This window comes from Hemicordylus capensis, chromosome 3, assembly GCF_027244095.1.
Source record: "Hemicordylus capensis ecotype Gifberg chromosome 3, rHemCap1.1.pri, whole genome shotgun sequence".
Classification (NCBI taxonomy): domain Eukaryota; kingdom Metazoa; phylum Chordata; class Lepidosauria; order Squamata; family Cordylidae; genus Hemicordylus; species Hemicordylus capensis.
In genome coordinates this window covers 244,410,079-244,422,623 of record NC_069659.1, presented here as the reverse complement: position 1 = coordinate 244,422,623, position 12,545 = coordinate 244,410,079, and the positions used below count along the sequence as shown (strand labels likewise).

Genomic DNA, 12,545 nt, shown 5'->3' with positions numbered 1-12,545 from the left:
CAGTTTTCACAAGTTACAGATGCAGATCTTGCAGTTAAAAAAACTTTCTCACTTGTAGCTATTTTGGCTGAAGGAAATTCTACTTCAAATTTGTTGCTCAGCCCAAAGACAGTGAAATGGCCGGAGCTGCGCACCACCACCGGTCTGGCGAGTGCTTCAGCAGCTGCTCCTCCAAGGACGTGCGGGGAAAGTGCGGGCCAGGAGGAGGAAAGTTGGACTGGCCAGAAACTGTGGCTGGCTGGGGAGAAGCGGCCATGCGGGCGGGTGGCAGAGGGGAGAAAGTAGGGAGTTGGGATGGGCAGGGAAAGCACGGGCCAGGAGTAAAAAAGCTGGCCCGGCCAGAAACCATGGCTGGCCAGAGAGAAGCAGACATGCGGGGAGTGAGGAGCCAAGCGGGGACCATGCGGGCGGGCGGGGAAAGTGCAGGCTTGGAGGAGGAAAGACGGCCCGGCCAGAAACTGCAGCCAGGAAAAAGTGGCCATGCGGGAAGCCAGGGAGGAGGGGAGAAGCAGGGAGTCGGGGACCATGAGGGCAGGCGGGAGAGGAAAGCAGGGACCATGTGGGTGGCTGGGGAGGGGGAGACCCTCTGAGGGGCCCCCTTGAGGCAGGGGGCCCTGAGACAATGGCCTCCCCATGCCTAATTATAGTTACGCCCCTGGGAGGTAGCCTATAGCCACCTGACTAGTAGCCATTGATAGACATGTCCTCCATGCATTTGTCTAAGTCCCTTTTAAAGCCATCCAAGCTACTGGCCATTACCACAGCCCATGGCAGAGACTAATTGTGTGCTGTGTTAAAAAGTATTTCCTTTTTGTTGTTCCTAAATTTCCTGGCCTTCAGTTTTAAAATACAAGCACAATGTAACCATACAAAATAAAAAGCAGCAGCAGTAGGGACAATCCTATAAAAGCTTTTCACAGGATTTCTAAAAACTGTGATGGAGTGATGGAGACCGAGGAGTGAATAGCCACCGGGAGAGCATTCCAGAGTCTGAGGGCAGCAAGAGAGAAGCAAGTTTCATGGGATGACCCCTGGTTCTATTTGGGGGTGTGCAGAACATCCTGTTTTGGGACAATCTGAGCTCGGAACAGGCCATTCCGAGAGTACTGAGCTTGGAACAGAACCCCCTTTTAAAAGGGGTCCTGTTCTGAGCTTGGCATGGAAGGACCTCATTTCAGCCAAATTTCCCGAAACACCGCCATGCATGAGCAAATGGCCTCTGTGAGGCTTGGCATGGCCCAGGGCCTCACAGAGACCATTACAAAATGGCCCCTGCACATGTGCAAATGGTTTCTGCAAGGCGCTGGGCCATACCAAGCCTCGCAGAGACCATCTGCGCATGTGCGGTGGCTTCCAAAATGGCTGCTGCACCGATCTACAGAGGCTCAGCACAGGCCGTGATGGTGATGTGAGAGGCCAGCAGGGGGAGGGGGAACCATAGCAGATCCACCCCCACCCCCGCGGCCTACAGGAAGCCCTGCGAAGAGGCTGAACGTAATAAATAAATAAATTTATTTTTTTTAAAAAAAAATGTGTGCACTTGCACGGAGGTTCGGTTCCAGTCCGGTGTGTGTGTGTTGGTTTGATCCCCAACCCCTGAACCGAACCACCAAACCCCACGGACCAATTCCACACATCCCTACCAGCCACCATGTGCCTCTCTTGCTTGCCACCGTGTGCACACAGCCCCAGACCAAGGAGAAGAGAGCTGGTCTTGTGGTAGCAAGCATGACTTGTCCCCCTAGTTAAGCAGGGTCCATCCTGGTTGCATTTGAATGGGAGACCACATGTGAGCATTTAAAGAAATTCTTCTCAGGGGATGGAGCTGCTCTAGGAAAAGAAAAAGGTTTCAAGTTCCCTCTTTGGCTTCTCCAAGTTAGAGCTGAGAGAGATTCCTGCCTGCCCTGCAACCTTGGAAAAGCCGCTGCCAGTCTGTGCAAACAATACTGAGCTAGATAGACCAATGGTCTGACTCAGTATATGGCAGCTTCCTATGTTCCAACAGAGAATCACCACCACACCAGTCCAGTCCAGAGAACAGCAACATGTAACAGTGAGTGAGCGAGGGTCGTGCATTTAGCTAATTGAAGTGGCAGGATTGTCCATGCACAATGTGGTATCTGCAGGTCAGTGGGAGGTATCTTATTCAGAATTTCTTCTAAAGATACCAAAAAAAGTCTCACCAAGAACACACATACAAACCCCACCACCCCACTTTTCAGCTTTCCCTGAGCACGTCCTGGTGTTAAAAAAACCAACCCCAGTGCATTGCCGCTTATCTTGCGACAGTGGCAAGTGTGTGTGTGTGTGTGTGTGTGGCCTTTAGGTCCAGGCTCCAAAATTACTTAGGTGCACCTCTGTTTAAATGTGAACCTGGGCATGTGTCCCTCAAATGCATGGTACAGACAGGAAGTGTACTCCTGTATCTGTGTTCAGTATTACATGTTCAGCATTACAGGTGAACTACCTACGTACAGATCTGTACCTGTGTACACTATACACTCATTGTACGAATGTTGAACATAATATGTGAATAAGGCTTATGAGCACATTTATGGAACTCACCCTTACACTTAGGAAAAAGGAGAGCTAGAGCAATATGCTACCCTTCTGGTCCCATGCTATTTCATCCTCCTGCCTGATTAAGCTCGTTCAGCAGTTGAGGGAAGCTGCTTTCACCTACACTGCAAGAAAAGTATACAGCCTGGGCACAGAACATCTACTGTGGCTAACAATGTGAGGTCATTTTCCATACATTTGCACATTTGATGAAAAGTAACTTTTTCTACAAAAGGAATATAACTAAACAGATTCCTTTCACAGCACAAGACTGGTAATGACTGGTAATTCATAAATGCACAGCAGGGGGATTACAAGAATAAAGACTGCATAACATGAGAACAAGGCTGAAAACAGAGTGGTGTTGCCTAGCTTTTGACCATCAAGTGGCTTTACTGCAGTTATGCTTAGCCTTTCCAAGGAAACTAGAATCACTCCATTGTCAGCTGTATGGCTTGAAGAGCAGGCCTGAGAGGAAGAACTAAATCCAGCCTCCTATTTTCCCTCTTGAACCATGGGATGGTCAGTGGGATTTTGGCTTACTTTAAAGTGGGGGTTCTTACCTTTTTGCTCCTATGGACACCCCAAATCTTCATGCATTACTCATGAACCACCACCCCACTAATTTAATATATTTACACATGGCTTCAGTAAAATCTGGAGGATCAAAAGTAATCAAGATAGGTGTTTGGTGGCGATAGGCCACCTCCAGCCTCAGAGGCCAGAGGCCTTCCAACAGGGCTCTGTTTCCCTTAAAGGAGCCCTATTGGCACAGAGCAAAAAGCAGCATTGTGTGATGGCGTCACCTCCATGAGGTAACAGGGGTTGAGGTTGTGTTGAGCATTCAGCTTTGGCCAAAGCTTCACACATACCTAATAAACAATTAGTCAGGGAGCTGCACCGAGGGACAATGGGAGTCACCACTGGCTCCTGAGCCTTGCAAAGAAGAACACCGCCATAACAGATAGGGGTGTACACAAAACGGGTTTGCCTGGTTTTGTGTGCTGGACATGTTTGGCTGGGCATATTCAGGTCGAACTGGGCATGTTCAGTTTTGTGGCACTGAACCCGCCCCCCCCCGCCCTCCGGCCCAAATTTGAGCCTGTTTGGGGATTCTAAATTTATTTATTTACTCACTCACTGCCACAGATCTGGCGGCCTCTGGGGGTACTGTTGCAGCCATGGGGGTATGAGTGTCTCCTTAGTCTCCCTCCCGCTCCCATCAGCCTCCCCTGGTCCTGCAAGGGCAATTTCAGCTTGTTTTGGGGCCGTTCCGGCCCTTTTTCTGGTAACGCTGGCCATTTTGGAGGCCAGGGCACATGCAATTTTAAAAAAAAGTTTAGAACCCCCCAAACTGGCATCGAGCTTTGGGGGGGGGGTTGGCTCCAGGTCAAGCGAAACCAGGTCCAGTCCGGCTGGGGGGCAAGCCCTCGAAACGGATCAGTTCAATGGCAAACCAGCTCGACCTCGAGCCAGTTCGCACATCCCTACTAACAGATAGAATGTGGCTCCCAGCTTTCCTGCAGGAAAGGTTCAATTCATATTACTTTCATCACACACACACAGCTTGGTATTTACTGGAGAGAATTTCAGCTACCCTTAGTTTGCTTTTCCTTACCTGAGCCTTTCGGATTCTGGATTATTAAGATAAGATTGAGGACTTCTGTTGATTTGGCTGTTGAGCACCAAACCTTTATTGATAAAAATCCGTCCTTTCACCATATTACGATGAGCCATCTCAATGCTCTGAAATTTAAAAATATATATTAATAAAATTAGTGAAATAGAAAGATATTGACCCTAATTCAGCTCCAGGAGTGCTTAAATTAGTATACCAGTTGTCTTGTCAACTGAAGAGCAGAGTTAAAATGCTTTAAATAAATAAAAGGCCTCTCATGTTAGGGCCCTGGTCAGCTTACACATGAAGATATCTTGAGTTGGATTGGCACAAGTATAGCTACACTGCAGTCCCATGCAAGTTTTCTTGAAGGCAAGTCCCACTGAGTTAAATGAAACTTAACATCCAGTATGCATAAGTGTAAAGCCCAGTTTATTCTAGTGCTTTTTGTGATCAATAAATCAGAAATAGAACATGCACTCCCCAGCTACAAAGTCCCCCTCCCCCCACTGTTCTTATTTAGAGAATGTTACACATTTTTTTAGTAACCATAATCAAACCATAAAATCTCAGTAAAAGTATTAAGAACAAATTATTAAAATAGTACTTTCTCTAAAGAACGAGTGTACTGCTTTGATCTCTTAATTAGCCAGTGATATTATATAGTATTTTAAGGAGTTTCTAATGTCATGTCATCCTAAAAACAATTCTGCCTTCTCTAGGGCTAGAGTTCCCAGCACTGGATCCCCAGATGCTGGTGGACTAAAACTCCCATGACAACTCTGTAGTCATGGTGGCCAAAGGACACCATCCAGGTTTTCTTCCACTCCGTGCTGCAATAAATGTAAGTAAGGTAGTCAAAGCCGCAGGCTCAGCTGCTTCTTACCTGTACAATCCCATTGACAATGGCATGTAGGGATGGCTGGATAAGCCCCTTGCCTGCTATCAAAAAGGTGGTGTATTGAAAATATCCTGCTGGTCCTGAATGGGTATGAGTTCCACTCAGTATAACATTGTCTTGCCTGTAGAGATCTCCATACTTGTGTTTCAATTGTTTCATGACCTACAAAGAAGCCATTGCAATCAGTTTTCGGACAATATTGTTTTTTGACAGTATTGACATAGGTAAGTAAAGTAAAGTTGTGCCGTCAAGTCGGTGTCGACTCCTGGTGACCACAGAGCCATATGGTTTTCTTTGGTTGAATACAGGAGGGGTTTACCATTGCCATCTCCCACGCAGTATGACATGATGCCTTTCAGCATCTTCCTATATTGCTGCTGCCCGATATAGATGCAGGTATGGATAACATACCAGCAGGGATTTGAACCAGAAACCTTTTGCTCCCTAGGCAAGTTACTTCCCCACTGAGCTATTAGGTAGTTATTGACATAGGTATGGTTGTTTAAAAGCTTTCTGTTACTACAATAAAAGAGACGGGCCTTATTGGAAGGCATACTCAATAAAGGTAGTAGAGATATATCTAAAGACAAAGAAGAATACTGTGGCACTTTCAAGGCTAACACATTTATTATTATAACATGGTCTTTGTAAGCAAGACCCAGATTCATCAAATGCCTGTGCTAGGGAAGTAAGATTTACTCTCAAATGGTTACTTGCAGTGGTGTGTGGATGTCCATAAACAGAAGACACCACAGCATTATCCAAATGGTGACAACCATGTGCAGAGTGAATGCATGTAGAGGAAAAGCGGGATTGTGGTGGCAAGCTTTGACCTCTGGGCATTCATGTAACTGTCTGAATGGTCCCTACACACATACAAATTGCACATACAGCCAGAGGCCATGTTTTTTTGCAGTTTTTAATTTGAGTAGGGACCATACAGATGGGCAGAATTTGTCACCAGTATCCCAGACCTTCACTCTAGTTCTATTCATATTAAATGCATGTACAATCTGTGTGCAGTGTACATGCACTTGTGTACAGACACCTGTACGCATATACAATCTCCAGGGCTTCTATGCATGATAACAGTGTGAGTAGTTTAGCCAGAAATTGGAAACTGCATTCTCTCTACTAACTTGTATCTTTAAAAGAATGCAAATTTTGATTGAAACGCATAAGATGTCTTATGTAAATATTCCTGGAACAAATATTCCTAAACTTAATTTTATGAGGTAAAGTATAGACATAATTTATAATCTATTGGAACAGTTAAATACTAATTCTGATGTTGAAACTCACAATTTTTCTTTTCTATTTGTTCATTGTTTTGTATTGGTTTTTCTCTCTCTTTGCATTGTTTTCTTATTTCATAGTATGACTGTCTCAGTTTTGTATATGATAATGGTGGTAAGGCAACTGTATGTGGTAGTAAATTTTTCTTTCCCCTTCTCAGCCTTCGGCTCCCAATAATTGTTTCTTCTTGTGTATGGGGCTGCAGTATATATAAAATCTGGGGAGTGATGGAAGTTAAAAATGGTACAATAGCCAAAGATGTTCTGTGGTATGTACAGGATTACACACCTCATTAATCGCAGACCCGGCATCCATGGTTTCATATAATTGCCACCCAACCTTGGCATATGTGATAAAATTAGGCAATTAAAGGGTTAAGGATCGCATTTATGCAGGTCGGGGATGGGTGGACATAATCTCTGGATTCATTTCCACCCTCCATTTTGAGGACAGGAGCCATTTTGTGGCTCATTTTTGTCGGGGGGGGGGAGAAAAAGAAAAGTGTGATTTCCCACAAAAAGTTATTTATTTTACTTTTGGGGGTCATTGCTCAACAGCTGAGGACACACAGAACATTGTATGACACACACACCCATTTCCTCTGTTTTCAGTCTGTTTTTTATCCTTTTGTCCCGCTGCCTCAGGAACCTAACCCCCCGGTCCCCTAAAGTCCCATTAACTGTGGTTTCACTATCTGTGCTCCCCCACTGTGGATAATGAGGATCTCCTCTATAATATAAAATTATATTGCTTTTTAACCACCATGACTTTCTACATGTTTAACCCCCTATACAAGGAGTGATACATATTCCCACTTACCTCTAGCCTAACCCTTTGAGACATCATTCCTATCTCAGCACTGACAACCACCACTCTTTTTGTCAAATTTTTAGGCTCAGCTGTGATGAATGCTCTACAGTAGAGTCGTGTAAGTAGTCCAGCACTGTTTTGGTCCCCACTGGCATAGCCCATCTGTTGTGGAATAAAAGAGTGTATTAACCACACATAATTTTAAGAGCATGTCTTCTTTAAGACGTAATATTTAAGTGAACGTCTTCTTCGCTATGATCCCTATTGCCCATTGGGATAATCTGGAGGAGTTTGTCTGCAGTTGCCACTGGCTTGTCTGTGGCTCATCTGGTGGGCAGGCCTTCTCTTTTGCTGACCTCAGACTCTGGAATACACTCCCTGCTGAAATAAGACCCTCCTCATTTCTGACAGCTTTTAAAAAGGATCTATAGACTTGCTTTTTCAAACAAGCTTTTAATAGTAATAGTAATAATTTTATTTACAGTCATTGACCAAACAGGGCTTTTAAAATGGGCTATCATTTTACATTTTTTTTAGGTTTTTATTTTTAATCTGATTTATATTTTTGTAAACTGCCCAGAGAGGGAAGTTTGGGGCAGTATATACATCTGAATGAATGAATGAATGAATGAATGAAATAATTTCATATGCTGCAACACTTAATAGAAGTAAATAGATACGTTCTTGTGTCCTTATTTCTCTATTCTTCCACCAAAAATTATGACTCAAGTGTCTCATTTTCCATCTCCATCTTAAACCTCTCCTCTGCTTAGTGTACACGTATGCATTCAATCTGCAATAACTTGTTCTGCACTAGTTTCTGAAGCAAAATGTGTAAGTAAATCATCAAAACAATTTCCCCTTTTTAAAAAGCTTTAATATTTCATCTGTGTTCTTTGACTGAGAAAAAAAAATTATATAGATATCTCAGTAGTAAATGACTACTCAGTGGTGTAGCTAAGGGAGAGGGAGCCAGTGTTCACCTTCTTGGTCGCACACATGGCCCCCGCTCCAGTCACCTGTGGCTGCTGTTGCTCCTGCAGTCAAACCACTTGTGTAGCTTCCAGTGGGAGCTGGAAGTGCAGATAAGTGGCAGTGGTGTCAGGCAGACAGATTGTGGCAGAGGAGAAGGAACCAAGGAGGCAGGTGGATGGATGGATGGATGGCAGTGGGTGGGCAGTAGGTGGAGGAATGTCTGGCTGAGAGCGGGAAGCAAGCAATGAGTGAGGTGACCTCAGGGCCAGAGTGACTCATGCTCCAAGTACACCTTGGAACAGGCTTCACACCTGTAACTACTACAAGAATCTGTAAATCTGATTAAGTATCAACTTTGCCTTCATGTAATATTTTTTGCAATGGCCTATGGCTGATAGTAATAACACTGAACTGGTTATTCCCCCCCGAGGTTCCATTAAATTCAGCAAAACAGACTTCCAGGTGAACCTGCATAAAGCTAGGCTGTTAGTGAGGGAGGAAAAGGTGTTTAATCACAACCCATTAACACTGTGGGTTTTGTCACCTTCAAATAAGTTATTAAAAATCACAGATTCCATCTCTTTTAGAATGGGAATTCTGAAGACAGGAGCAAATGTTACCATATATATTATCCACAAGAGGAGCTCTAGCTTCCAGCTGTAAAATTCTATGATCCGGCTCTTTTTGATTTACAAAATCATGTCTGGCATACACCATCTTAGAAGATATATTCTTTTTAGCTTCATAAAAGGCTAAAAAAAATGCTGGAAAAAATGCTGCTTCTTTCTAAGATTATGCCTATTACAAGAATGTGCGTTCCCTAAAAGCATAGAAAGGATGTTGTTTTCTTCACAATTGTTGTCATAAGCCCTCTTCAGACATTATTCCTGGAAGCCCCACTTATGCTAACAGCACCAAAAGTGGATAGGAAGTTCCGCCCTGGTGCTGTCACTCATCACCTCCACTGGCTGCCCATGGTTACAGCACTGTTTGTACGAAGGGGGAAGGGCTGACCATCATGGTTATGGTGGTTCGCCCTTCACACAAATGTGAGTGGCTGGCTCAAGGTGGTGAGTGACAGCACCTGGGCGGGACTTTCTGCCCGCTTCCTGTGCTGTAAGCCTGAGCCAGGCTTCAGGGAATAACACCTGAAGAGGGCTTTGGTCTTGTGCAAATGCATGTAGTTGCAGAATAATTGAATTCACACTGACTAAAATTTATACTAAGATCTGACTAAACTTATTTAGTTGATAGTCCCAGTATGCACAAATTAAGAAGCAATTCTCCATCTTAACAGATGCTCGAGCAGTCTTGATGCAGAAACTGGTGCCTTATATAACTGATATAGCTTCTGGATTTCATTTTCAAGATAAGATCATGATGATACCCAAGGAAATGCATTTAACATTTCTGTACTTACTAAAGGTGCTTCAGCTACAGGGCCAGTGCAATCAGCTCGACCAACACCAATAAAGTAGCCATCTAGAGCAAAGATGAGAATAGAACCACAATTATAAAAATATTCCAATACATGGGCCTAAGACAGTGCAGGATAGCATTTGCCACTTTTTGAATCAAACATACTAAACGATCTTGAAACTAATAGAGTTTTCTTAAAAGTGTGTGAAGCTGGTTAGAATCCCAGGATTCATTAGTCAATGGATACAACTCACAGCTGTGCATTTTCTGGACACAGAATCTGGGCAGAATCTCTGGGGTGAGTTAGATCTTCCTGTGCTGGATGGGGTTACACTCCCTCAGAAGGAGCAGGTGCGCAGCTTGGGGGTGCTCTTGGACCCAGGCCTCACCCTGGTATCTCAGGTGGAGGTCATGGCCAGGAGTGCTTTCTATCAGCTCCGACCGATTTGACAGGTGCACCCATACCTTGAAGAGGATGACCTCAAAACAGTGGTGCATCAGCTGGTAGCCTCCTGGCTTGACTATTGCAATGCGCTCCACGTGGGGCTGCCTTTGTACATAGTCCAGAAACTTCAGTTAGTTCAGAATGCAGCAGCCAGATTGGTCTCTGGGGCAACCCGGAGAGACCATATTATGCCTGTTTTGAAACAGTTACACTGGCTGCCGATACGCTTCCGGGCAAAATACAAAGTGCTGGTTATTACCTTTAAAGCCCTGAACGGTTTAGGTCTGAGTTATCTTAGAGAGTGCTTTCTTCTACATGATCCCCACTGCATGTTCAGGTCATCTGAGGAGGTCCATCTCCAGTTACCATCAGTTCATCTGGTGGCGATTCAGAGGCGGGCCTTCTCTGTAGCTGCTCCTGGGCTATGGAATGCACTCCCGGCAGAAATCCGTAATTTGAGATCATTACTGTCCTTCAGGAGAGCCCTTAAAACCTATCTGTTTGGCCTGGCCTTCCAGGGTTTTTAAATGATTGAAAAATTTAAATTGTTTTAAATGATTGCCCTGATTTTCCAGGGTTTTTTAGCTTTTTGAATTGTTTAATTTGTTTCATTCTGTTTTTACAGTTTGATTTTAACTGTTAACCTGTTTTAATTGTTTTTACCATGTTGTAAATCGCCCTGAGCCATTTTGGAAGGGCGGTATAGAAATCAATCAATCAATCAATCAATCAAATAAATAAATAAATGCTTCTTCAGGAAGAGAGGCTGGAAAAGCGCTGCAAAAATATCTTTGTAGAACTGCAGACCTGTGAAAAAAATACTTTTGTAGAACTGCAGAACACTTTTGTAGGCTCACTCCCACTACTTGTTTTATAGGATGTAGTGATAAACTGCCATCAGGGAAAGTCACAGGTGCTTGATCCGTTTTTGATGTTTTCTCTGCCAGACTGATATTCCATTTCATTCAAGCCTTGCAGGGAGACTGTAGTTACCAGCTCAGCAGAGATCAGGTAGCATAAGGGGCCATTAAGGTTCCTTCTGATTCTGTAAAGTTACTGACTCTTGCCTCAGCAATACAAATGTTTGTGAACATCACATGACATCATGTTAGTTTAGCAAATACTGTACAGATAGGAGTTAGTGGCAGCCTGTAGATAAGCAGATGTTATGATTCAGCTAACCCATCTTAAATGGGTTGGCGTTCCCCTGGAAATTTCAGTAAACAATTTGGGAGTGCTGCTGGATCTACCATTGTTTCTGGTTGCTTAAATAGCCAGGACTGCTGTGGCCAGGAGCACTTTCTATCAGCTTTGGCTGGTATACAGACTTTGACTCATATACCAATTATCTGGAAATGGAGGATGTGGCCTTGGTTATCCAGGCAGAAGTACATTATTATTATTATTATTATTGCATTTATATCCCGCTCTTCCTCCAAGGAGCCCAGAGCGGTGTACTGCATACTTAAGTTTCTCTTTCACAACAACCCTGTGAAGTAGGCTAGGCTGAGAGAGAAGTGACTGGCCCAGAGTCACCCAGCTAGTATTATGGCTGAATGGGGATTTGAACTCAGGTCTCCCTGGTCCTAGTCCAGCACTCTAACCACTACACCATGCTGGCTCTCCCAGAATTTCTGAAATGCTCTCAGAAACACAAGTTGGTACAAAATGCAGCTGGGAGTAAGTCAGTTGGAGCATATAACACCAACTCTATTTTAGTTTCATGGGCTCCCAAATGGCTTCCAAGTTCATTTTAAAGTATGGTGCTGGCCTCTAAAGCCTGAATGGTGTATGCCACTTTGTTGTTCACAAATGAAAAACAAAGTATAAATATAATACGAATATGACAAATATTTATATACCACTTTTCAACCAAAGTTCCCAAAGCGGTGTACATAGATATAAATAAATGCAATGGCTCCCTGTCCCCAAAGGGCTCAAAATCTTTTTAAAAAACCACCATAAGATAGATAGCAGCCACAGCCACTGGAGGCATGTATATGCCACCTTGTGAGAATTATGGTTTTCAAGGTGGAATATAAATATGTTAAATAAAATTCAAAAGTAGGAGACTGGCTACATGCTACAGCTCTTCACACGGAAAGCAGCTGACTGAGTTTAGAATCTCAAAGGTCTGTATCCTACAACTATCCCAAAAGAGTGGCTTGAAGCACTGGCTCAGCCTGCCCTCATCTTCCCCCCGTGCTTCTGGGAAGGAGGAAGAACGCAGGTGAATCATAGCTCAGGGGTGGCAAACTGGAGGCTTTCCAGCTGTTTTTGGACTACAACTCTGATCACCCCCAGTCAACAGCAGCTGGAGAGCTTCAGGTTGATCCCCACTAGAATAACTCCTTGCCTAAGAGAAGGAATTCTGTTAACTTCTTCGTGTCCTCACTGCTTTTTGTTTTTGTGTTGCATCAAATCTGGTGTTGACTGCCCCTCACCTTCTTCTACCCCTCTGTCCTTCTTGCTTCCCACTCTCTGGGATCAGGGCAACTGAGCCAATGGCAGCTGTTCTTCCC

The 12,545-nt window shown here is 44.1% G+C and overlaps 1 protein-coding gene across 2 annotated transcripts in view; it reads right to left on the bottom strand.

Moving 5' to 3' along the window:
* Positions 1-12,545, bottom strand: part of ASAH2 (N-acylsphingosine amidohydrolase 2) — a 57,375-nt gene that overhangs the window by 33,030 nt on the left and 11,800 nt on the right. For both annotated transcript variants that reach the window (XM_053309792.1, XM_053309791.1), the window contains 4 exons: positions 9,580-9,641; positions 7,194-7,346; positions 5,064-5,240; positions 4,178-4,305 (listed from right to left, as the gene is read on the bottom strand). In XM_053309792.1, coding sequence (XP_053165767.1) covers positions 4,178-4,305; positions 5,064-5,240; positions 7,194-7,346; positions 9,580-9,641 — 520 coding nt within the window. The remainder of the gene's footprint in view (positions 1-4,177; positions 4,306-5,063; positions 5,241-7,193; positions 7,347-9,579; positions 9,642-12,545) is intronic.